The sequence below is a fragment of the Artibeus jamaicensis genome, unplaced genomic scaffold (genome assembly GCF_021234435.1).
Source record: "Artibeus jamaicensis isolate MK-2021 breed Jamaican fruit bat unplaced genomic scaffold, CSHL_Jam_final contig_327, whole genome shotgun sequence".
NCBI classification, from domain to species: Eukaryota; Metazoa; Chordata; class Mammalia; order Chiroptera; family Phyllostomidae; genus Artibeus; species Artibeus jamaicensis.
The window spans coordinates 4,250,012-4,275,658 of record NW_026521772.1 but is presented as its reverse complement, the minus strand read 5'-3'; the positions used below and the strand labels follow the sequence as shown (position 1 = coordinate 4,275,658).

At 53.0% G+C, this 25,647-nt stretch overlaps 2 protein-coding genes across 2 annotated transcripts in view; one reads left to right on the top strand and one right to left on the bottom strand.

Moving 5' to 3' along the window:
* Positions 1-3,571, top strand: part of ACBD6 (acyl-CoA binding domain containing 6) — a 134,595-nt gene extending 131,024 nt beyond the window's left edge. The window contains 1 exon segment of the mRNA XM_037145628.2: positions 815-3,571. Within this exon segment, the coding sequence (XP_037001523.1) occupies positions 815-969 (155 nt within the window). The 3' untranslated portion in view covers positions 970-3,571.
* A 12,533-nt stretch (positions 3,572-16,104) lies between these two features.
* LHX4 (LIM homeobox 4) overlaps positions 16,105-25,647 on the bottom strand; it is a 39,255-nt gene continuing 29,712 nt past the window's right edge. Inside the window, exons 3-6 of the mRNA XM_037145533.2 lie at positions 23,634-23,836; positions 19,135-19,289; positions 18,585-18,756; positions 16,105-16,499 (exon numbers count right to left, since the gene is read on the bottom strand). Coding sequence (XP_037001428.1) covers positions 16,105-16,499; positions 18,585-18,756; positions 19,135-19,289; positions 23,634-23,836 — 925 coding nt within the window. The remainder of the gene's footprint in view (positions 16,500-18,584; positions 18,757-19,134; positions 19,290-23,633; positions 23,837-25,647) is intronic.

Below are 25,647 nucleotides of genomic sequence, written 5' to 3'. Positions count from 1 at the left end.
GCACTGTCTAAGCTTTCATTTCACCGACCTACTGGCTATGAAGTGGTGTCTTCTGGTTTTCCTTTTCATTTACCTGGTTACTAATGTAGTTGCTCACGTTTCATGCTTATTGCCATTTCTGTTTCATCTCGTGGGAAATGCCCATTTTGCCTTTAGCCCACATGTCTCAGCACCATCTAATTAACGGGGCTTTGCTCTCCCAGAGACCTGGGATGCACAGGAGTGGAAGGCTCTGTGTTCTAGCCCTTCGGTCCGTTAGTCCATCCTGGGGCAGTGCTGCACCATCTTCATAATCGGTCTTCGTATTATAGGTCCTTGTCCCCTTCCTGTGCCTTGTGTGGTTGGTGCCATTTAGTGTTTGGTGGGGAAGAAGATTGTGGGAAGGGATGGTCTCATACCTAGGCCAGCTTCCGTTTTTTCATGCACAAATTTTAAAGTTCAGTTAGTTACCCACTTACCTCCTCTTCAAAAACAAAACATAATTGTTTCTTTGACGTTGACAAAATTTTTAGCCTTTTAGGATAGTCGCAAACCTAACATTATCCCAATCCCAGTATAATAGATACTTAAACATTCTTTTTGTTCTTGCCCTTCGCCCCATCCTTAAGAATAGGATCCAGAAACCTCACTGTTAAAACGTGTGTTTCTTCACTTGCTTGCTTCTGGGCAACCAACAACCCATCTCGCGCCGCTGACACTCACAGGTCTGCCTGCTGGCACAGTCCCGGTGGACAGGCCCGATCGCCTTCCTGCCGAAGTCTCCTTCCTCTGTCCCCCAGTAACCTTGTCTCCGTATCTGTCCATTTCCCGTCAGCTGCTGCCTGTGAGTTTTTGGACATCGTGGAGCTGCTGCTCCAGTCCGGCGCCGACCCCACCCTGCGGGACCAGGACGGCTGCCTGCCGGAAGAGGTGACAGGATGCAAGGCCGTGTCTTTGGTGTTACAGCAGCACACGGCTGGCCAGGCTTAGACAGAAAGACTGGGAGGCACCGTCCAACAGCATCGGGCATCGGCGACAAAAGAAAACTGGGAAAACAATGCTGCTTTTACCACCCATCTCTGCTGTCTGTCTGCTAATAAAACCGGTTCTGAGGATCGGGGATTTTGAAGTCTCGGCGGTTCATTCTACTTGCATGCCCTCCGACCAGTACAGCTTTGGTGCTGAGCATGTGCACCGTGCGTAATGCGATAGGCTCTGCTGAGCGAGCTGTGAAATGTATCACTGCAGTCGAGGGTCAGGGGAGGAGACACATCGTATTTTACAGCATTAAACATGGCTGCCCTTTTAAGGAACTTACAGAAGCAAAACATGACTGACAGTTCGACACTGACAATGGGGGGAAGTTCCTTGAAATCCTGGAGTGGGGGTGACGTGATCTGGTGGCATTTTGGACAGTGGGTCCTCATAGGGAGCTAAAATGTCCAGCCTCTTGGCAGACAGAATTGGGGGAGATAGGGAAGAAGAGGGGTGTTAAGAAAGCAAAAGCAAGGGCACAATTTTATCACATCAGGGTATAGAAGTCAGAGGAAAACCTCGAAACCTTGGGCATTTCAGAGTGATTTAGTGACCTCACTGTAGGTTGAAACACAGGGTCTGGAGTCCACTTCACGGTCAGGACACCTTACTCTCACCCTCACATGGCAGGGAGGAGTTTCCCTCGACTCCTCCCCTGCCATGTGGCCTTCTAATTGGCTGCGACATCCCTGTCACTGATGGTGGCAGTCTGTGTATGAGCTCGGGCCTGAACTGTTGAGCCTCTTTGGGTCTAATGTGAAATAGCCATAATGCCCAGTCCTTAGGGGTGACTCGGGTTATTTCTGGATACCAGGAGAGCATCCGTTTTTTACCAAAAGCATAGACAAGTAGAGCACAGTTTTTGTGAATGGACAGACAAGTCTGCCCACCTTGAAACCGGCTCGTAAACTTCTCCTTTAAGCCTAAAGAAGCCCATCTGGGGGGTTTCATGACATTTCTTACTGTATAAGGAAAGGAGACAAGCTGTGATGGGGGAAAAAATGAAATAAGAGGTTGAGGTGCAAACATCGCCACTTAGCAGTAATTTTTCTAATGTGTCCCCGTTAAGTAACAAGCAGCCAGCTCTCTTAGTGGAGTCCCCGGCCCTGGCAGGAGTTTCTGCAGCTCCAGCCGACCTGTCGGAAAGGGGCTCACCAGGCCCCTCACAGCAGAAGTGAGACACGGGTGTGCCGCTCGCTGTGGGACTGTTCTAAGCAAACTTCCTGTTTTCTGAGCTGTAAGCCGCACCATTCCCCAAACTCTGCATTTGTTCTAGTGTCTGTGGACGTGACCTGCGGGTTAGTACAGGCTGAAGTGGTACTGCGCAGCCACATCGCAGCCTGCTATTTAGCTGAACACTCATGGTCCACATTACCTGAGTGGGTTTAAGAAGCCTCTTCACTAGTTACAGTAAAAGTGCCTGAGACGTCGCGTGCAGCTTTCTACCACTAGTGCGGCTGACCCTGGAATGCCACGGGTTTGAACCACGCAGGTCCACTCACACGCAGGTTATTTTTCAGTGAATACTACAAATGTGTTTTCTCCTCCTTATGACATTTTCTTTTCTCTAGCTTATTTTATTGGAAGAACCCAGTACAAAATACATATAACACACAAATGGCATGTTGACTGGCTGTGTATGTTATTGGAAAGGCCCCCGGTCAACAGCAGACTGTTAGGAGTTAAGTTTTTTGGAGGCGATAGTTACACCTTGGTTTCTGATGGCAGAGAGGGCTTGGCGCCCCCACCCCGTGCGCCATTCAAGGATCAGCTGTTCTTTGTGTATTTTCAGGGCATTAGCAAATCAAAGAGTGTTTATTCATTTCAGATGTACAGGGTAGTTATCCGAGCAAGGAACTATCAAGAACCCCTTTTTCCATCTTTCCTTTGTAATTTGATCGTGCTGTTTCCTAGACAAGTTGCTGTATAGCCTGTTTTGCCACATCTAAAACTATAGATTGTTCTTAAGCAAAGACTGTCACTTGGTATTTATTCATTTTATTGTGAAGGTTTAAAATTTACACTCAAAACTATCACTAAAAATAATCAATATTTTCAACCGTGTTTTAAAACAGGTTTTCGGAAATCTCTTGTCGCCGGTATCTGAATTTTTAAAAATTTTGCTGTCACATTAACAATCTGTGGGTTATCTCCCTGAGCCTTAGGGAGAGGTTTTGTTCCCAAATGTCAGAGAAAACCGGGTCTTGGTTTGTTTTTATTCCCCTTAAATGACTGAATTGTTGTGTAGTACCTCTCACTTCAGCCAGATGGAGAGTCCCATTGCCCAGAGCTGCGGTCATGCCCACGAAGCAGAGGGCACTGGTGGACTGGGGCAGAGAGCCGGCCGACTTCTGGATGCGGGGGAATCGCGTTTCTGTACGTTCAGCAGGACGAAACAAAGACACGCTTGGATGCAATGTGAGTTTCCTTCTGCTGCCAGAACTTTCCTTCTCTGGACAAACTAACGATGTCTGAGCCAATTAGTATTTTAAAATATCATAGACAGCCTTTCTCTGAAGGTTCATTTCTGGTCATGAGTCAACAAGAACTTCATTCGTTCAGTACTTTTTTAAAACTAGGATTAGAATTCACTCACCTCTTTTTTTTTTTTCAGCGTACATGAGTATTTTCAGACTCCGGTCGCCACTGTGTTCTCAAACCGGAAACCTGTGGGGCTGGAGGACTCATAACACCAGCTCGACAGTGAACAACAAAAGGCGTTTGTCACAGTTGTGAGCAGTCACTGTCCGCTGCTTTGCCACCTGCACCTTCCTTGCTGTTGACACGTTGCTGTTCTGCTCATGCCGCATCCTCAAGTTCCACATTCACTGTCTCGTCCTCCAGCCACCTCTGAAGATGTGTGTTTACACATGAACTCACACCCAGACCCAGTTTCCTATGCCTTTAAAAAAGCGAGACGGTGAATATGTTGCTTTTTCGTGCCCGGAAGGTACTGTGATCAGAACAGTACTAACGACCCTTCTGTGCTGAGTGTTCCCTCATGACCCGCACGGCCTTTGCCCTCTACCCGCTGAGCTAAGAGGCTGCCTTCCCAGTAGTTGTTGGGCACAGTAGTGAAAAAACAAGAGGATCGTGTAAACAAACATCAAAGGGGAGGCCAAGAACCGTGTCTGATTGGCTGTTCCGAACTCTTGCTTAAGTCTAATTAGCGTCCTTAACTCTTGGGGATTCCTTTGGCTGAGAAACTGGGGCTCTTCCCCCAGAACACAGTGTTGTGCGTAGAATTTTGAGAAGTTCGCAGACCTCCTGGAGCTCATCTGTGGAGTCCACCAGGGGTCTGTGGGTCCGAGTGAGAATTTTTGTCTGGGTCTCTGTTAGAGAATTTCAACGAGATCATTATTTTGATGACTGACCCCATTTCCATGGTGTAAGTGCTCCTACCAGAGGGTGTGTGGATATTGCCATGCCTGTTTGAACGAATGGGAAAGTAATTTTTTTAACAGTTGATTAAGATTCCAACACTAGACGTAGTTTTATCACTGACCGCCACACTGGGAAATTTCTAAAGAGGACTGGCCTCCGACCTCTGATTTGGCTACAGGACAGAAATGAGCCCACCTGCCCACCCTGTTACCCCCTAGTGATGCCTGTGTATATGTTTATCTTTTCTGACTTTTCAGAATGTTTTTCAGCATTTTTTAATCTTCCCCTCCATGGTAGCCCTCTGAAGTAGCTACCGCACATGCCATTAAGACCACTTAAAGGAGGATGAGGCGTGAACAGGTGAGTGCGGGTGACCAACAGCTCCCAGTGCCTTGTGTTAGGGCGCACGGCTCCTGCGAGGTGGCCAAGCTCTTCTGTGCCCAAAGTCCAGAGCGCTCACTGAATGGCGGGCCTGTTCCAGGCCACCGTCATCTCTGGTCACACCCTCGTGCAGCGTCAGAGTTGTCCCTGTTATGTCAAGATATAGCATGAGACATCTCAAAAAGTCTCATAGAAATCCCTAAGTTGCTAACAAAAATCTCAATATTTTAAACAGACTATCCCTGTGTCTCTAATAAAGATGTGAGAGGTCAGCCAACTGACCACGTATTGTTCTCTCTCATGCTTGTCAGGCAGAAGGGCAACAACCGCAGTGTAATATCTGGAAGCGCAGCTATTATATCGCTTTTTAATGTTTCAGCATTTCCCAGCTAAAAGGTTGCTATAATCCAGTGAACCTTTCTATTAAATAGGTATTTCTCAGCTTCCTGCCAGGTTTAACTACTTGGCTATGGGTAATTACTCCGTGTACAGTGCGGTCTCCCCGAGGATTAATGAACACGGCGAGTGCCCACAGCAGAGCCGAGCTGGGGCTGCAGCGGGGGTCGGCGCCCGGGCTGATACGGAGCTCAAACATTCTAATGCACTTCGAGTTCCAGTTCCCGTGGGGTTCACGGTCAAATGCTGCAATAGAACCCACAATTCTGTTTGATTAATTCTAAGGCACACATTTTTTTTCATATCTTAACATATCCAAAATTGGTTCTTTTACAAACAATGGTATATCATAACTGAATTGATGGCATTTTGTTTCTTAGTGATAGATAAACTAATGTATCTTATAGTTAGTATATCTGACCTTCAAGGAGATGACAGTAATTACACCTTACTTTTATACAGGACTTTATATACTAGCATCCTTTTTTTTTTTTTAAGATTTTATTTATTTACTTTTAGATCCAGGGAAAGGGAGGAAGAGGATCAGTTGCCTCTCACATGCCCCCAGTTGGGGACCTGGCCCGCAACCCAGGCATGTGCCCTGACTGGGAATCGAACTGGCAACCCATTCGCAGGCCAGCGCTCCATCCACTGAGCCATGCCAGCCAGGGCTGTATACCAGCGTCTTAATTGAACCTCAAAATCATTGTAAAACTAGAAGTAATTGGCATTTTTCCCTATTTTACAAATGAGGAAATTGAAACTCAGAACGGGTATAGACTTTCATACAGACAGCACTTCCACACACACGATCTTATTCTTTCAGAGTCAAGGTGATGGCCAAGCCTTGCCACACGAAGCCCAGCGGTTTTCCCTGAGCCTGCTTTCAGGGTACGCTAAAGCGTAAACAACAACAGCAGCCACACTCCAGGTGCCTGGTCAAGCTCTTCATGGATTTCATGTGTGCACGTTGGGTTTGCTCCTTGAAACGTAAAAAGGCTTCAGTGCAGTCTCTAATCGTGTGACGTGAAAAATTATGATGATCGTAATTGCCGCTTTACCTTGAGTGTCTTTAATTATTTCAGTAACCAGTCTAGTTCCTTCTCAGAGAGGTTTTGGGCCAAAGCATAGTGAGTATCAGAGTATCAAACAGAAGGGAAAAAGCTTCCTTGTTACACTTATCACCTGACATTTATTTTGCACCAGGTGTGGTCAATTCCACACACGCATTAATTGGCATCAACTGAAGGACTGAGCAGGGAAAGCTTTTTAACATCATCTTTATTCACTTATCCCTGAAATATTCCTGTCGTGCTCCTCCGAGAAAAGCGGGGCTTAATGGCTCGAACTTTGTATAAGTCGCCATAGTTACTGGGCATTTGCAGCATTTCATTTACTGTTTTTACTTTCATATATAAATTCTTCACACTTTCCTTCCCTGTGTTTTATGGTGTTACTTTGTCTTGCACCGTGATAAATGTCATTGTTTTACACTTGTCACCCTCTCCTCCTGAGAGCCCAGGTGCAGGACGGGCCCCCAGGGGCCCCGTTCCTCCCTCTGGCAGGGGGACCGGCCACAGGCAGCGTGCTCCGTCACGCCAGGACAGACTCTTTCTTTTCATTGTCGGCCTATGTGCTCAGAAGGAATGACTGTAACTTCGCATTAAAATACTGAGGTTAAAAACCGGACGGAACCATCCAAGAGGCCGCCCCGCAACCCGCACTGGCCTCATGGCAGAACTCCAGGCCCTCAGGGTGGCCGTCCCTCGTGGGGAAATGACCATCTGAACCCAGCGTGGGGGACTGCGAGGGCATGAAGGGACAGGGAGGTAGCTTTCGGGGGCTGCAGCAGCCAGTGCACCCCCCACACTGCTGCTGGGATTAATTTTCCCTCTCACTTGGGGAGCCGTCCTGGTTTCCATTTTAATATTTAGAAGGTAAGTTCGGTTGATGGACACTTTGTGTAATAAAAGGCTGTTTTAAAGTACCCACGCAGGATAAAAAGTGGCGCCCCAGGGCCGGAGGCTTGCACGGAGTACATTTGTGGGGCCCAAAGCTTAGTCCTGGATACGTTCATAGCACTTTAGCTGCGTTTGTGAGTTTGGAACCTTTCCAAACAAAGAAGAGAAAGACATATATTATTGTTTATAATCTGCTTTATTCCACCGAACCTTGACTGAACAGACTTGTGGATTGCTGTTTAAATCCCCCAGTGCCTTTAACTACCGATAGGGAAAGTGGTTAATGCGCATTCGAAACGAGGCTTGGCATCCACTCCAGGAAATCACTTTAATTGAGAAGCATTAAATGTTAAAATGATTCTGAAAAAAATAATAAAGCCAGCACACACACTGAGTATAAAAGTCCAGGCCCATCAGTAACACAGGTTCCTGGTTCCAGCCTTTAAGCCCCACAGCTGACAGGTGTCGAGAAAGTGACTCTCGACTCCCTAGGTCGCTTTGCACAGGCCGGAGGCCACCCATCCCTGGCCATCCCCGCCTCCACTTCAGAGGCGGGGAGGGAGCTGGCAACTCCACAGATGTTTGTTTTTCTGGAATGATGAGCTAGTCCCAGGTGACTAAAATAGAAGATTTAACCCCAGAGTCCTTGCCCGGGTTTTCCATTGCTGTGCTGAAGCCATCTGTTGAAACCTATTTACCATGCTAATGGCCTTTTATTTAACTGCTTATTTCCAGCTGCGAGTGTGTGCCAAGACTACTCTTCGGGGTCTGTATTTTATCTTTCAGGAAGCAGTTCCCAGCCGTCAGCCTTTCCAAAACCCCCAAGCCCCTCCCAACCAACAGGAGATCCTGGCCCAGGGCTGGCAAGCAAGCGAGAGAAAGATAAATCTTTAAAAACAGATACCCTCCCCCAGCTCCGGAGACAGCCCCGCCCAGAAAGCTCTGGCAGGTCCAGGGGTCCGCTGAACCACCCCAGGCGTGACTAAGTCGCGGGGTCACGCTTCTCTCCTAGGAGCCCCTTTCTTGAGAGGGGTCACGTGCATGCCAGCAGGGACAGCTTCTGTGACTCATTCATTTAATTACAGAACAACAGCCCAGTTAATAACACACCTAAATTCAATGTTTGTATTTAACGGGAGAGGGCCAAAGGAAAGGGTTTCAAAAGGAAAATCCTGAAATCACAGTGGACAAAAACGAGAGAATAAAAGGAATGAAAAAGTCATCAAGAGAAAATCAAAAGCCCCCGCCTGCCTCTCAGAAGGGATGTGATGTGCTTGCCCCAGGCCAGAGCTGCTGGTGTGAAGACCTTTATTTAATAGCCTGGATGTGTTCTTTTTATTACTCCTTTTAGAAGAATGATAGTAAAAAAGTTTCCTCTTCCTAATGATTTGGCTCATTTTATAAACATTGGGGTTTTTCTCCTCCTTCCTAACTCGCAGTCTTTCCTCAGCAGCAGAGGCTAAGCATCGCTTAACTTCTCCGGAGCAGCCCCGATCCAGACCAGCGCCCAGCCCGAACCCCGTTGCGTGCAACTCGCTGCACAGACAGCAGAGGGCGCTATGGGGAGAGACTCCTGGGTTTCTAAATGGCAAAACCTGTAATAGCGTTCATGTAAAGAGATGTGGCAAAAGGATGCAACGGTTTTCTGTTTAGACTATAAGGGACAATTTTTTAACTATGTCTCAAGCATCAAATCTAAGGAAATCCATACGTTGAGGATCACCTCTGTTATGATTTTACTTCTAATTTGGCCATTGATTAAAATTTACAATATTCCAACTTGCATTTGACTTTTTTTTAAGATTTCGTTTCTGCCCTGGCTGGAGTAGCTCAGTGGATTGAGCACGAGCTTGCAAAGCACACGATTGCGGTTCGATTCCCAGTCAGGGCACATGCCTGGTTGCAGGCCAGTTCCCAGCAGGGACACATGAGAGGCAACCATACATTGATATTTCTCTCCCTCTCTCCTTCCCTTCCCCTTTAAAGAAAAATAAATAAAATCATAAAAAAAAAGATTTTATTGCTTTTTAGAGAAGGGAAGGGAGGGAGAAAGGGAAACATCAGTGTGTGGTTGTCTCTTGCACGACCCCTGCTGGGGACCTGGCAACCGAGCTATGGGTCCTAGACTGGGAATCGAACCAACAACCCTTTGTTTCTCAGGCCAGCACTCAAGCGCTGATCCACATCAGCCATGCTTCTTTTTAGTCCTTTTCTGACTTTAATTGAGGGGAATCCTGGGCCCAGGGAGAAAGAAGGCAGGGAAAGCCAAGTGAACACCCACTGTGGAGCCTTAGTCCGTTCTCCAGAACTGGTGTCTTAGTTCGTTCTCTCTGGCGGGTGATTTCTTTCCTTTACTCTTTTTTAAGCAGTTGTCCTTTTGAAAAGTCATTCTCAAAGAATTACATGCTCAGGAGCTGGTCACTGGCGACCAAACTAGAAAGAAGGGCCAGATCACAAAAGCCTTCCCCTGTGAGCTGAGAACTCATCTGACAATTTCAGAATGTGACTCGATTAGCGTTGCCGTAGGGTCAGGGGACAGAGAGCACGAGGTGGAAGCAGCCCAGGGACTTGTCAGCCTGACACGCCCGAAGCAATGGATAGTGCCTGGCACGTACCAACTCAGCAGAGAGCAGGTGATGAGGGGGTTGGGATGAAAGACGCCGGTCAGGGCGCACTGCGCATGCGCTGAGTGCCTTAGGAATATTCAGATGAGTGATTACATTTAGTAGCAACACAGCCCTTCGTAGCCACCTGGCGGATTTCCCTAACCACCACCCAAGGGACTGAGCAAGGGAAGAAGCACAATTCTCACGTGCAGCACCTCCTGCATTTTGTTCTACCAACACCCCACTCCCATTGGGCGCCCTTGTCTTCACCCTCCCTCGCACCCAGTAAGGGTCCCTCTCACCCTCAGCCTCCCTCGGTAGATAACCCAGTACGGCCTTTTGCCTGTCTCAGCCTAGTAACGTAGGCACCACAGGAGGTGACTGGCAAAGGACCATAAATCCTTCCCTCGGTAGCAGAGGTCTGGGTCTCCACGGCAGACCGTGAAGCCCTCCAGGAGTCTCAGGGGAGGCCCTGCCCAGGAAGGGGCGCTCTCCCCTGTTCAGGTGGGTAGACTGTGGGGCACAGAGCAAGTCGAAGGCTTAGGTGGACTCCCGGCGCCTGGTGGCACCCTGAGACTGCAGAGTCGGGAGGCCAGAGCCCAGCCTGGTGAGGTGCGCCTAAGCAAGCCACACAAGACACGACAGTTGTCACTACCGCTGTGTGAGTCTCAGGGTGCTTCGCCAAGTCCTCCAGGAAAACCAGTAGCTGAAGAGGTGAAGAGGGGAAGAGGGAGTTCTCTCCGCCCACTCTCCTGCCCCGGACTCCATCCAGCACTGCCCAGCAGAACTTCCTGCTGCGGTGGAAACCCCTCGTACTGGTGTCCAAACTCGGTGCCCACTGCCACGTAGCCAGTAAGCACTGGAAATACGGCTAGTGCGAGAAACTAAACCTTCTGACTTTTAAATACTAATCGATTTAGTGTTAAATAGCCACATGTGGGTTTGAGCATTTAAAATATGGCTAGTATAAGGAATTAAACTTCTGGTTTTATTTAATACTAGGCAACTTATGTATAAATAGCCACACGTGGCTAGTAGCCATAGTGCTGGATAGCACACCTCTGTTTGGATCTTCTCTTCAACCAAACTACTAATCACTAATGGAAAAAGCACTGTATGGTTTTTCCTCGGTGGGACTACAGCTCTAAAGAAAGGCTATAAGGTGTTTTTTTTACTATTATTGATTTTTAGAGAGAGAGAGAGGAGGAGAGAGAAAGAAACATCGATCTGTTGTTCCACTTATTTATGCATTCATCAGTGGCTGCTTATATGTGCCCTTAACAGGGATTGAACCCACAACCTTGGCGTAGCAGGACGATGCTCTGACCAACTGAACTACTCAGCCAGGGCCTATGACTTTTTATTTAAATTAAAGACTCTCTGTTGCACTTCCCACTCCCACTAAACTTCAGGTCCGGCCCATTACTAACCGAGCCCCCTGCAGAGAAAAAATCTGAATGGTTATTTCCCTAGAAAAGCTTGTCCAAGGCCCCAGTGACTCTGATGAGGAGTTTCTATCTGTCTGCCCACCTCACGCCGATGTACACATTTGCACACACTTTCTCAAGGGAGAAACAGTAACTAAAAACTATGTGGTCGATGGGCGTCCTCTGCCCTGTCCCTACACCTAGACCCAAGGACGGGGCCCCAGGAAACTGCCAGGAGGAACGTCGCAGACCTTTCTCTAACCGGCCCTCGCTGGGCGGTGCTGGTATCTGTGGCTGCGAGTGGTTCTGGCGTTTGGCGTTGTGTGCGGAGCTTTCTCCCAGTGCTGAAACGGTCCCCTGCCAGCATGGCCTCGCATTTGATTTAAGTCAAGAGCAAAAACCTCCAGAAAGCCAAATAAAAAGCAAGACACACCAGCTTCTAAAGAACTTCCGTGTTTATTTGACATCGTTTTACCATACACATCTCATGCCGGCACACAGGAAGCATATTATACAAACGCACCGGCTTCTCTGTTCCAAAGTCACGTGGCAATAAATAAGGGTGGGTGGGTCTTTTTTATTCCCCTTTTCCTTTTTTTCCCCCTAGCAAATGAGACGTCATTTCTTTTCACTGTACAAAATTTACACTGGGAAGGGTGAGGGCAAGAATCCAGAGCTTAGGGGGCCTGGGGCTCTGAGGTCGGAGTGCAAGGTCAGGGCAGCGCGTGGGGGGGACCCCACCGCCCTGAACCTGCCCGTCTGGCTGAACACAGTCCTCGAGTCAGGGAGCACAAATGACTCTCGTCTCTCGGGGGGCAGCAGATGAGGGTGGGCTGCCCTTCTCCGCCCACCTGAGCTCGCCCCCCCCAAGCAAAGGAACACTTGGCATTGGCAATGCCTCCAAACCTGCAGCTTCCCTCACCAGAGCTAGCAGCATGGAACTGTGCTTTCGGGGCCTACCACGCAGAGTGTGGGTGGGATGACTTTGCTGGGCTCTCTCTCTCTTTTTTTTTTTTTTTTTTTTGGCTCCTGTCACCGTGGGAGAGCAGTTGGAGCAACGACAGCAAGAAAAAGGGCCAACTGACCAATCCAAGAGACAGCCAGCCAGCGGTGTGCTTTTCAGTTCGTGTCCAGCGTGCCCAGAGCCCTCAGCAGCAGGCAATAAAACAAAACTCATTTCCGCCTAATTGAATTTGTCTTCATCTCACGGTTTCCAATTTTTAAAGTGCAATGTTTAAAAATGAGCCTCCTCGGTTCCTGCAGACCCTGCTGGCCGAGGAGGTACGGTCATGATTTCCATGGTTATAACCATGTTGTCAGTAGTGGCATGTGGGGGGTGCGGGGGGGGCGGGAGGGAGTGTGGGTGCCAGGGCACCACCACCCAGAACACAGCTCTCGCTCAGCAGAAGCCTCCCACCCCCTCCTGCAGGGGGCGCTGACTGCAAGAGAACTCGCCTGGGCCTCAGAGAGGGTCGTGTCTTTTGCTCTCCAATTACGTATGCTTCCTGCAAACTGAACATAAGGAGGAAGATCGAATGGCCTCCAATGCATTCTGAGAAGATTTCATATTTTATGTTGGCAAAAAAAATCCAACTTTTAGAAACCCCGCCAAATTCTTTTCTTACGTCTTAGTTGTGTGCTCTTTCCCTGGCATTTCACTGCAGTAGGTTGCAGGAATATGGTGTCCGAGTGGTGGCTGGTTTGCGCTCTACATTATATTCACAGTTATCAGATGGGGGGAGAAAGAGGAAGCGCAGACAGAAAGGGGTTTGCGTCCGGTTGCACCGCAAGTCCCTGGAAGGGCCAGACCAGTCTTCCCAACCTCGGGATTTTCCCAGTGGGCCGGCGCAGCCCCTGCACTGGGGACTTCTTCTGGGGTTTATTACTTTTTAGGGCATATAGATTCTCCCATAGCCCCACGGGTCCCATCTTTGCTCATACCAGCTACTGCTGGAAACTGGGGTGTGGTGTTTTTTTATTATTGATTTGCTCCTGGATTCAGAAACTCCCTACTCTAAGGTCCGTCAGCTGGGTGCCACAGACAAATGTTGCTGGTTAACTGCTCTCCTGGAGCCAAAGAGAGGCCCAGATGATGTAAATTGTTCTAGGAAGTCTCATTTCATTTTTTAAATGCACCCATGTCATTTTAGCAAGGGGACCACCGCTCCCAGGTAGCACCTTATAGCTCCGTCGGAGGCTGCTGGGCAGTAGCAGAGGGTCTGGAGAGGACCACACAGTAGCGTCCTGTGCTCTCTGTCCCCAAGCCGCAAAAGGGCCAAGGGACAGTCCCGGCACGCAGTGGCACCTGCTGGTCCATAATGCTAACCCCACTCGCAAGGACAGCTGCATAAAACCTGAGGCCTGTCACGGCTGTGCTTCTGCATGGGGCACTGGTGTCTGCCACTGCCTGGGGAAGTGGCTCTGGGGACCTCATCTGCCCCGGCTTGGTGGCCAGTGCTCTGAGAGTTCCTGCAGCCAGCTAACCCCGCCGAAACCAAGGCAGCTCCCACCACAGCCAGCTGCGCTGCTCACAGAGTCCCCGGCGACCGCGTTCTGGGACTGATATGGAGGCGGAAGGCCTCCCACTCCCCCAGCCATGGACTAGGGCGTGAGCAGGAGTAACTCCTATACTAAACAAAAACTGGTCAGCTGGTCTTAAAACACAAGGCTGTCCCTGGGGAGGAGGAACATGCTACTTCAGAGAGTTCACGCTCCCTGTACTTTGCTCACCCCACATAAGGCAGGGCCTCTGAGCCCCCAGGAGCCCCTACACCAGGTGGTCGAGCCACAACAGTGGTCTGGGGCGGACAGTCCTGACTGGCCAGTGCCCGGCTCAGTCTTTCCCCTGCGCACTGCGAGCAGCCTGCTAAGAACAGCGCATTCGAGACTCTGTCCTCCAAAAAGATGGCAGCAGGTGCCTTTCCTTCACGGGGCTCACGGTCTTTGCCACCCCCCACTGTTCAGTTACTGGGAACCGTCTGGGCTCCACCCTCCCTCATCCCTACTTCCGGAGCCTCAGAAAAAAACCAAGCACCTACATTTGCAGGCTCCCCGAGCCATAACCACAATTGCAGCATGTCCAAAAATGAGGGTCCGCTACAAAACTGAGCAGAGAAAAGGTGGTCTGAAGGCTGGTCCCAGGAATTTACGGACTACATATCATAAAGAAGACTAACTGACCGTGGTTTCGTCCTGGGAAGGCGTCTACAGAAAATGCAGCGGCCAAAGAGGAAGTACTTATTTCCTCCTTGAGCCTCCCTGGCACACACTTCAATCCTTGTGGTCCTCAAAAGGTGACAAATAACAAAAGAAAGGGTCCTTAGCATCTTGGGCCCCATCACTTAATGTGAAAGAGAGACAATGCCTTCTTACCTTTCCCTACTCTGCGGGTCTTGGCTAAGAACACAGGAGGCCGGGAGGAGCAAACCAATTCCTGGCAAATGCCCAGTGTGCCCGTGGACAGCCCCTGCCGGACCAAGGGGTGGTGCATAAGTGGGGGTCGCAGCACCGTTCACGACGCTATTTCCCACCAAAGGGCAGTCTGCAGAGGGCTGGCAGCTCACAAAGCGGGGGCTGGCCTTGCCCTCGCCTCAGGCCTGGTGATGTGCCGTACCCGCAAGCTGTGAGGCAGCACTGCCTTTGGCCGCAGAGCTCCCCGTCCTAAGCAAGTGCAGGCCCGGAGCTCCGCAGGGCCTGGCGCGAGGCCAGCCGGCAACCCAGAAATCCAGAAACCCAGACAGATGCTGCCCGAGGACCGCTTGGAACCTACGGCACAATTTTAGGGCTGCTCCCTAAATGATTCCTCCCAACCGCAATGGGCCAAAAAGCATTGCTAGTGCTAGAGAAGAGGCCAAGACTATTCTCCAACCGAGTCTGCTAGCACAGCAGAGGGAGATCTTGTTTTTAAAGGGCCGGGGAGGGCTGGCTGCAGGTGGGCCGGGTTTGCAAACTCAACTGAACCTGGTCCCTCAAAACAAATGCTCCCTGTGCTCTCAGCCCGCAGGTGGCGGCTCTGCAGACCGGCATCTGCTGATCTGGCCTCAGGGACTGCACGCTGGGACTCCAAATGGGTCTACAAACACTTCCACTGATTGTCATTCTGTTCTCTCCACAGTTTAGCTTCGACCATTTCATAACCCATAACCTGTCTAGTGGAATAAATGACATGAGCAAATCAAAAAGGCACATTGTGCTCCGAGGGGACTCGCCAGGCGGTCGCTGGGACGGTGCAGGGCCACTCGGCTCCAGCCTTGGAGTCGCCTGCCATGAATACCACTTCTTGCCATTGGGGACAGACTGGGTGGTTTGCACGGGCTTCCTCACAGACCACAACTGACAAATATTCTCTGGCTCGCACTTCTGGAGCGGGACAAAGTCCTGTTTTTCACAGCAGGAGAACAAGGACGGGGCGCGTTCCACTATCAAACCGTGGCCCAGCAAAGTTTCCACGGGCCTTCCACAAGCGACTTCTTTTATTTTGAAACTCATTTTTCTTATGCTGAAGGGATGTGCTGTCTCCACTCCAGGAACCTCAGTTCTGGCGAGAGCCCTGGTCGGGGGCGGGGCATCTCGGGAGACACACCGTGTGGAGCAGAGTTCCCGAAGGCCAGGGTGGCCTGGCATGGTCACCTCGGCCACCAAGCACTGAGCAGCCAAAGCTTGTAAGCAGGGTGGGGGAGGGAGCCGACAGGCCAGCACCCCAGTGCTCGAGGCTCTGCCCCCTGTGCTGTGTTCGGAGAGGGGGCTGCCCCCCACCGTGTCCCCAGCAGAGCGACACCCCAGCAAGGTGACCTCCAAGGGGGCGGCAGAGCACTTCCATTGAAAATAATGGAAGTTCAACTTGGCGCACTTTGGGCCCTAAAAAGGCAAGTCTCTTTCGATCCTCGAAGATATCGTCTCAAGCCAGGAGGGCAGGGAGGGCGGGGAGGACAGAGTTTAAAAAGGAGGGTGATCCATCTCATCAAGCCAAGAGGCTGGGCTGGTAGGAAAGTCGGGGTAGCCTACACTGCTTCCTGTGGAGATGTCAGAGGTGGGTCCCCCGGCCATGGCTCTCAGCGTCTGGCTCACGCCCTGCCCTGCGTGCGCAATGATGCCCAAATTACTGTCCACTGTGTAATCCAGCCCATTGAGCAGAGGAGCGTGGGATGGCAGGGATGATATAGAGGATGGAGACTGGGGGACTCCATAGGGGCTCCCATCCCTCAAGTCCTGATAGGATTGTCCCGTCCCGTCCATGGAGAAGCTCCCATTCATTAACTGTCCTCCTGCAACGTCCCCCACGTTGCCATAAATCCTATTGGCGTGGCCAAGTTCTGAGAGAATTTGATCCTCTGTGGACAAAAGAACGGAGATTCACGGTCAGCCCCCGGGCAGGACTCCAGTGGCCCCGCTCTCTACAACCTAGGGACACGCACGGCTGGGACAGAAGCCAGGGGACCGCAGCTGCCTCACCGCCATGCAGGGGTCAGGTACCACCATGGCAGCCTGGTGCCCAGAGACCAACCCACATTGTGGGGGGGGACGAGAAACCCCTGCGGAGGCTAAATTGCCAGGACGCAGAAGGCTGCACGGTGTTGGCTGAGCAGGTGGGTCCTGTGTCGCTCCGGTGCTAAGGGGATCTGGCCACACTGGGGACTGTGAATGCCCCACGTCACAGTGGAAGCTTCGTGCCCGCAAGATTTAATCTGAAAGCTTCCAAGCAAGCACAGTGCTTGGGCGAGTTGGTTGGGAAACAAGCAGCCCTGTGTGGTGAGGGTAGCAAAGGAACACTCAGTCACCCGTACAGAGTCCTTCTGGTCTACCTAGAGGAGACATTTACTGCCCAAGAACTTGGATTCTCTGTCTAATAAGGTCTCCACTGGGGGCAGTGTTGACTTGATTGAGACAAATGGACCTTCTTGTCTCTTGGAGAATTTCCTTAAGGGCACCTAATGGGATCTTTGCCACCTGGAAGAAGTCACCTCTCCAACAGAGGTGGACAGTTTGAGTTTTAGGAAATACAGGATTCTACAATTACATCATTGGACAGACCAACGATGTGTCATCCTGGGGACCCGCCTGCACCCGACAGAAAGGAGCTACAAAGCAAGACCTGACCATCCTCTGTGTTCCCAGCATCGATTTCAGCAGCTCGGACCACATGAAGTGGCCTTCCCCACCCTGTCCACAGGCCTAGGAGGTGAGTGGAAGGCCCTTGAGCCGTCCCCAGGGCCCAGGACGGACCTCTAGGCTGAGCTACGGTCCCCGCAAGGCCTTGTGTTCCTGGCGGGCAGCCTGTCCACCCTCTGCCCCACGGGCTTTCCTCTCCCCACCGGAGCCTGGGCGCCATGTCCTGTCCAGGACCCCCAGATCAGACTTCAAGGCCCGCCCCTTCTAACAGCCTGCGCCCCACTCCACCCACGGACATGAAGAGGAGGCAGGTAGCACATGCCCTTCAGAAGGGACAGGCAGAGGAAGGCTCGGCGCCACGGTACCACAGCCATTATTTGGCCTCCTGCCTGTGCCTGTCACCCCATGGGACCTGGGCCCACTGTGGGACAATCATCTCCAAACACACCCAGAGTCATCAGTGTGTACTGGTCCCCACAGCTGCACTGTGCGGTGAGCAAGGATGTGGCTACTCCCCTTTTATAGGCGGGGAAACTGAGGCTCAAGAGAATCGGATCAGTATGCAGAGCCATAGCTGGAAACCCGACTTGGGACCCTGTGTGGTATGCTTCCCTCCCCTGCGACAGAAGGCCTTCCACATTTGCAGCTCAGGGTAGAACAGTTACAGCTATTTGCAAACAACCTAAGGACCCAAAACGTGCAGCCATCTGCAATTTTGCTGACGCGCCGATTTGAACGTAGCGCATGCTGCAAAGCCTCTGGGCAGTCGGATGGCAGGAAGTACGTGGCGGGGGTGGGAGGGGGCGGGACTTGGAAATGAGGCCTGTCCCATCTCCCCTGCACTCACAGCAGTGATTCCCCAGGGCAGGGGGCCTGGTGAGCACGTCCTCCCCACCACCAGGAGAGGAGAGAGGGGCAACTCTAGGGAATCCCGGGGTGGGGGTGGAGGGAGCCAGGGCCCCTGCAGAGGGAAGAAACGCAAGGCAAGATGGGCTGAGCGCATGGGCTGAGACCCAGCTCTGCTCACAGCTGCTCAGGCTGGTGAGGGAGCCCCAGTCAGCAGGAAAGTGGGGGGCCGTGGGGCCCACAGTGCTGGGGAACTTAGCTTCCACTCCCAGCAGCAGAGCTCTCCTGGTTTCTGAAAGGGCCACTGCCATGTCCCCCCCACCCACCGCTGCCGCCAGCCACAGGGGAAAGCCTGTGTTCGGGCGGCAGTGGTCAGGGCCTCAAGAAGGTCAGGAGTCACGGATTACTGCCTCCCAGGGGCCAGTTCTAGGACCCAGCCCCGCCCCTCCAGCCCTGCTCACCTCGGAAGCTCAGCTCACTGTCACTAACCCCACAGTCCTCCGCAGAGCTCTCCTTCTCCTGCTTGCTGCCTCCCCGGCTCCTCTTGACGCTCTTATAGAACTGTCCCCAGCGGTGCCGCCCGGCATCCTTCTTCAGGCGCTTCTCCTTGGCCCTTCTGTTCTGAAACCAGACCTGCCATACAAGCGCAAGGGGCACACTCAGGGGGGCGCCCACCACGAACCCACAGCCCCAGGGTCCCCGAGATGGGTGGCTAGAGACAGGGACTGAGGCCTCGGCAGACAGGACTCTGAGCCTCAGAAATCTCCCTCCCAGTGAATTCCCTGGGGGCGTGGCCCTGAGCCCAACTCCCCAAGAGGGTCAGTGATGCTACTGATGGTCAGTGACACGTCCTGTTTGTCACTCCCCAAGTAGAGGAGTGACAGACATCACGTAGTGGGCACAGACATCTCGCAGACTGGCCCAGCATGCCCTCCAGCCCTGCTCCTGGCCCCGGGCCCTGCAGGACTGGCGCTGGGTCCCTGGTCCCCAGATGGCAAAGGTGCGTCTCACCTGCACGACCCTCATGTCCAGACCCGTCTCTGAGGACAGCTGCTCCCGCACGTGCCGGGCGGGCTTCGGGGAGTTCTTGTAGGCGTTCTTCAAGGTCTCCAGCTGCTTCGCTGTGATGGTGGTGCGGGGCCGCTTAGCTCCGGCCTCCGAGTCATCTGCGATGAAAACCCCTTATTGGGTTCGGCCCACCCAACACTCCTGGGTCCGGTCCCCATTCCTCACATAAACTTGCCTGCTGTGTGCAGGGCAGCGGGGAGGAACGGCGGACGTCAGGGTGGAGCCTCCTCAGACCCGTGGAGCCCACTCCTGCACCACAGCCTTCCTGAGTCACCGAACCACAAGGACACCACCGTCCTCCCTCTGGCCTCCCTGTCCCCCGCCAACCCAGCCAACACAGGGGCTCTCATCAGACCGAAGGCCCAGTGCCACGCATCTCCCTGTCATGGCCAGTGCTCTGGTTGGACATCCTTGTGCGTGGTGACCAGCGCTGTGAAGGCGAGTGAGCCAGAGTGAAGCTTGTTCTGGGCCACCCCACATGCTCCTGCCTCTCCCCCCACCAGTAACCTGTGTCTCCCCAGCCCCACCCATCACACCCCTTCCTTTGCCGTGGGCTCCCCAGGCTCACAGCAGGGGTGGCCTGTGTGCGTTCACTAGCCACCTACAGAATGTGCATGAGTTATGGGTCAGAGCCCACCAGTGGCTGTAAAGTCAATTTGGTGGATTAAAAATTGTGAGGAAATGAGCCCCTGCTGGTGTGACTCGGTGGACTGAGTGCTAGGCTGAGAACCAAAGGGTCGCCGACTTGATTCCCAGTCAGGACACACGCCTGGGTTTCCGGCTGGGTCCCCAGTGGGGGGCAGTGAGAGGCGACCACTGATGTTTCTCTCCCTCCCTTACCCTCTCTAAAAATAAAGTCTTTTTAAAAAGAACTTTGAGGAAATGAGATGAATGGGACGGGACCGGGTGGGATCGATCAGGGCAACCACTGTTTCATGAAACTTCTTTAGTGTTCGCTGTGTAAACATGAGTGTTAAGTTGAAATGATGTAAAATGAGTTTCTTGCTATGGATCATAGTCAACATTTTTTGAAAAACACCGGTCAAGAGTAAAGCCAACTACTGTGTCTGCTACCTTCCTACCTTCCTCTCTTTCTTCCCTCCTTTCCATTCAAAAAACCCTCTCTTAGGAACAAGGATAATATCCAGCATTCGTTACCCACCTACCCTGCCTGGGGTTGATAAGAGCCGTGTGGCCATACAGTGCTCCCGACAACTCTGAGAGGTTTTTCTTGGCGTCAGAAGACTGGGGTTCTTGCTGAGCAAGGGATGGGGGCACGTTCGGTCTCCCCTCCAAAGCCTGGCCCACGCACATGGGGCAGGGGGACGAGGAAGCGTGTCCCCCCTTCTCCCTGGGCTGGTTTTCTCCCCAGCAGAGCTGCAGTCTTCCTCGAACCCTGGCCACCAACCCACTCACCCCCACCCCACCCAGAGCCCTGAACCCAAAGAGGAAGGATTCCAGAGCCCCTGTGGTGGGCACGCAAGGAAACCTCCAAGACACATGACTTTAAACTCCGTCTTAGGGAATCATTCCCATAAGCATAGAGGTGCCAGCACTACAGCTTTCGGTTCCAATATAAAATAGTGCCCTTTAAAATACCTATAACAGCCTTTATAGGTAAAATTTGAAATAATGAAACCGCCCCCAAAATTGAACTCATCGAGGACGTCTTCACTTTTGAAGCGAGTTGCCCTAGTAAATTAGACGGTGTGGGTGCCACAGCCAGGTTGCTGGGACACGCCCGTCCCCCCGGGTTGGTGGTGCGTGGCTGCCACGCTCTGTACACACAGGCCTTTCCTCTTGTGATTACGAGGACTCTCATGCTGTTATTTCAACATTCACTGTTATTATAATTTAAAATCTTCTTCATATCCTATAACAATGTCATCCAAGTATTCATTAAGTCGTGGTGGCCGCGCTCACGCTGAAAAATGGACCCAAAAATCAATAGCTTCGGGACGGAAGTTAAATGTGATAAAATGCTATGAGGAAGGCCATGCGAGACCAGGATGCCCTGGACTGTTAATTTAGGAGAGAGCATCGGGAGGTAGGAGGCAGAGGGCTTTGAAAATAAAACGTGGCATTAAGGCAAAGACACACTTCACCGGTTATGGATTTATGTGCTCCCAGAATACATCCCCCTCCCCTGACTTTTTACATTAATTCCTATGGGAAAATTAGCCTGAAAATACGTTAGTTCTGAATTATGCAGGGTCTCCCAGTACTTGTCCCTGGCACAAAACGCAACCTCATTACACTGAAGATGTGAAGATCCGGGGAGATGTAACAAATGAACGAAATCGCTCACACTAACGGACACACAGCAGCTATCAGACCCTTTGTGTAACACACGGAGGGAAAGGAAGCCCGAAATAGGGGGTGAATCAGCAAGGGGGGATTAAAACATCCAAAGAGAGGGCCAAATGTCCCACAGTGGACAGTGGTCCCCCGCCGCACTTAGGGTCACCGGGATTTCACAGGGTGGCCGTGACCTCCGCCTTGCTGTCAGCGGAGACTGGGGGGCCCATTGGAAATATTGAGCAACCTTCAGCTCCTTGAAAACGTAAACGTGGCCCCACCCCCACCCCCGTTTGCGTTTCTCCTCCACACAAGCCTCGTCCTCATTCAACATCCCATTCCGCACTCTGCGTTCCATCGAAGCCTCAGGAAACTGCTCTGTGTGGCAGGGGCTCTTGTCCCCCACAGGCAGCTAAGCAGCCTGGGCTCTACTGAGCACAGAGCTTGCCAAGGGACCCCGCCTAGTAGGTGACCCAGCAGAGATGACCACCCTCTCCATGGTGCCACAGAGGTGTGCCACGGCGCAAATCATCCTCACACCGTGTTGCCCTGGTCTGCCCAGCTAGGCTGTCCTTCCCTTGAGCCACCCACTGCAGTGCAGACACCAGGCCAGGGGCACTCAGGGCCTGAACGTGGCCGCTGACCCTGGGGAGCAGCCAGGGACCCTGGGCAGGCCCTGAAGCCCAAGCACCTGGTGACCTGACGGGCATCTGAGCCCATCTGCTTTGACGGTTTGGCCCTGACAAGCCGCCCTAATCTCCTGTGACATCGTAATGGACTCCAAAGCTCAAAGCAACAACGTCCAGTGAGCTTTAAGGAACCAGAGCAGATAAATGCATTACAGCAAAGAGCCCGGGAAGGGGCTAACAGAGGCCCTGGCAAGAGGAGAAAGGGACTGAAGGCCTGTTCACCCGGGGAAGGCCAAGCGGGGGGTGGTGGGAGCTGGGGGATCCCTGACTCACCCTGAGCCGCTCAGCCTCCTCACTACCACAAACGCTTTATGTTGGACTCGTTCTTTAAGCAAACACAGTTTCTCTGTGTGGTGATCCGATCTAACTGACCTATGTGGGAGGGCCCAGGAAAGCTCTGGAAGGCCACCCAGGAGACTGTCGTCACTTTCTTCTCTCCATCCAGCCCACAGCTGTCAGGAGCTGCTTTCCACAGCGACCCCCCCCCACCCACTGAGGGGATCAACTCCTTGTCCAAGGCAAACGACCTCGCTCTTCTGTGAGTTTGTGCTTCTGAGATGCCCAGGTTGGGTTTGGCCAAATGCCACATTAGGGGCCAATGGAGGGTATCCCCCGCCCAGGACACAGCTGTGAGTGAGGAACCTAAAGTGGGGGGAGGGGCACAGGAGGGGCCATCGGACTGGGCCTTCCTGAGCGGGGCTCGGAGGAATGGGGGGTCCAGGCCCAGTCTGGGCCCCGGAGAGACCCTGGGCTGCCGTGGAACGTGGCACTGGAGGGCGGGAGTAACCACCACCTGTCTGGCTGTGGAACTCGGCAGGGTCCGCCGCAGGCCATGGGCAATGACCCCAAGGTGGCAGGGAGGGTGGTGGGGGGAGTTACGTGGCTGAGCGGGGGTCTCCCCGAATGTGGACACTGGCTGAGCACCTGCTTCACACCAGGGGCATCAGGAGACACGAGGAGTTGGTGCCCCTGCATCCCCGGCCTCTACAAGGCCCTGGGCCGAGACGGGGAACAGGGCACAGTGAACTGGAGTCCACTCTAGCTATCCCAAGGGTGACTTAGGCCAGCGCTAGGGCTCTCACTGGCTGAAGACTTTGAGTGTGGGGGTGCCAAGTAACTGCGCACCCCAATGTACAAGACTAAGAACAACCCCAAGCGTCCACTGTAGACAGATCACCCTCCAGCCCCACCCCAGCCAGGCAAGAAGCCACCGAGAAAAGGACCCAAGGTCCTGGCTGCCCCGAGCCAAGTGTGGACGAGTGCGCTCTCAGTAACCACCACTCGGTCACAGTTCCCAGGAAGCGGCTAGTGCTGAGGGCTGGGGACGTTGACAGCTAACTGTCTCTGCTGAGAGGTGGCAGCAGGGGCCCGAGAGACCCAGACGAAAGGCCTCTGGGCAGAGGGCCCGGCCCCATCGAAGGTCCAGAGCAGGGACGCGCAGGGCGGCGCCGTTACCGTTCTGCTTGGCCGTCTCGTAGTCCTCCTTGCACACCAGCCGCCCGTCCTCCATGAGGTAGAACTCGTCCCCCGTGGCCAGCTGCCGGTTACAGATGATGCAGGCGAAGCAGTGCAGGTGGTAGACGAAGTCCTGCGCCTTGCGGACCACCTGGGTGGGGGGGATGCCCAGCTGGCAGGCCGTGCATTTTGTGCCGAAGCGCCTGGGGGGTGGCATGAGAGGATTAGGGCTCAGGGGGCGGCCGGCGTCCTCCCACCTTCCGAGGGCCCCTCTCCCACCCGACCACTCCAGGGGCGTCCTCGGGCTTCAACCCCTGGGCCAGCCAGCGCTTACCACCTGGTCCCTCGGCCTCTCACTGGCCTCGCTGCTTTGTGTCCAGGCTCTTTAACCACAAAATGAAGAAGCTGGGTTGGAACTGGAGTCTCCCTTCGCAAAGGCTGACATCCCAGGGCTCAAAACTGCCCGATGAACGCCCGTCGACACACCCGGGACCGAGCATCGAGCAGCTTCACCTCCACCTCCCGTTTCTCCAGCTCCGTGGAGAGGTACAGAGGGCCAGCCCACGGGGAGACTGCGTGCGCCCAGGCCACTACGCCCAGGTCACTGCGCCCAGGCCGCTGTGCCCATGGCAACCGGCAGAGCCTCTCTGCGCATGCTCCTCCCCCAGCAGCCCGCGTGGCCCGGCTCCACCCCAGCAGCCCAGAGACCTGGCACCGGGGACAGCAGAGCGGGTCCCCCCTTCTCTGTCCTGCCTCACCCTCCATCCAGCGCACACCAAAACCCCGCCAGACTGGCTTCCATCCCCTTCCCATGCACAGCCTCTGAGATGTGGGTTGAGACGGGGACTGCATTTTCTGGTCCCTGTGCCACTCAGGCCAGGAAATCTACAAACCTATTTGAAAACACCACCTCAGACACCCCCTGGTCTACACCTATGGACCAGCACCGAGGCAACAGGAAGGTACCTACAGCCACCCTGAGCTGAGGTTAGGAAGGAAAGGGCCGGGGACATCTTGGAAATATAGTCCAGTGAGTCCTTGAAGCTCCTTTCCCCATCCCGGCCACCGATACAGAGCCACACCAGCGGCCAGAGTGGCAGCAGGAATTTCGGGGCCGGCGTGGGCGACAGAGGGGCCACTCTGCTGCAGGTGAGCCTTCCCCACTTCAGGAGGGAGATGGGAGGGGCTGGGGAGGCAGGGGCAGAGTTTAAAACAGCAATCAACCTAATTATTCATGACATTTCACACAGCACAACTTTATCTTCTTCAGGATGAAAGACTTCGCCTAATGGATCTGGGGAAGGTTTGATTTTAATGGTCCTTTTAACTAATGCTTATAGGCAGCCTGATTTCCCCTGAAAGGACAGTACATATTTCATCCACATTAATACCAAATAAATTAATTATGGTCGTGGCTATCATGATGAATCCCAGATTAATGCAGAATGATGGGCGTTGTACGCAGTAATGACACCTGCTGGGGGGACTGGAGCAGGCGTGACCAGCTGTGGCTTCGGAGAGAAATGGGGGTCTCTGAGTCTGGAAGGGGGATCCCGAAAGAGCAGGAGTGGGGCCCAGGGAACTGCTCTTCTGAGACGAGAGCTGAGATCTGAGCTGGGGCACCAGGGGCTGAGGCATCCCGCTTGGAAGGACTGTGGACCCCTGAGCTCCCAGAAGAGCTCTTGGTTTTTGTGGGGATGGTGGGAGGGGTGCGGTGCATGGAGCAGGTCTGTCTACGGCAGCCAGGACAGGGCTCTCTGTAAAGCACCCCCGAGCTCTCCAAATGCAGGCATCCAGAGAGGGGCCTGGGCTTCCGGCAGATTCTCAAAGGGGCCCAACCCAGAAAAGCAGAGTTAACATTTGTGGAATCAGAAATCAGAAAATAAAGAAGCATGTGTTCAAAGGACACACGCATGAATGGCTGGTCGTGAGGCTGGAGAACAAAGTACACTCTCAGCCCTAGTCCTGCACGATCAGTCCAGGGCACACCGTCACACCTGCCGGCACACCGGTG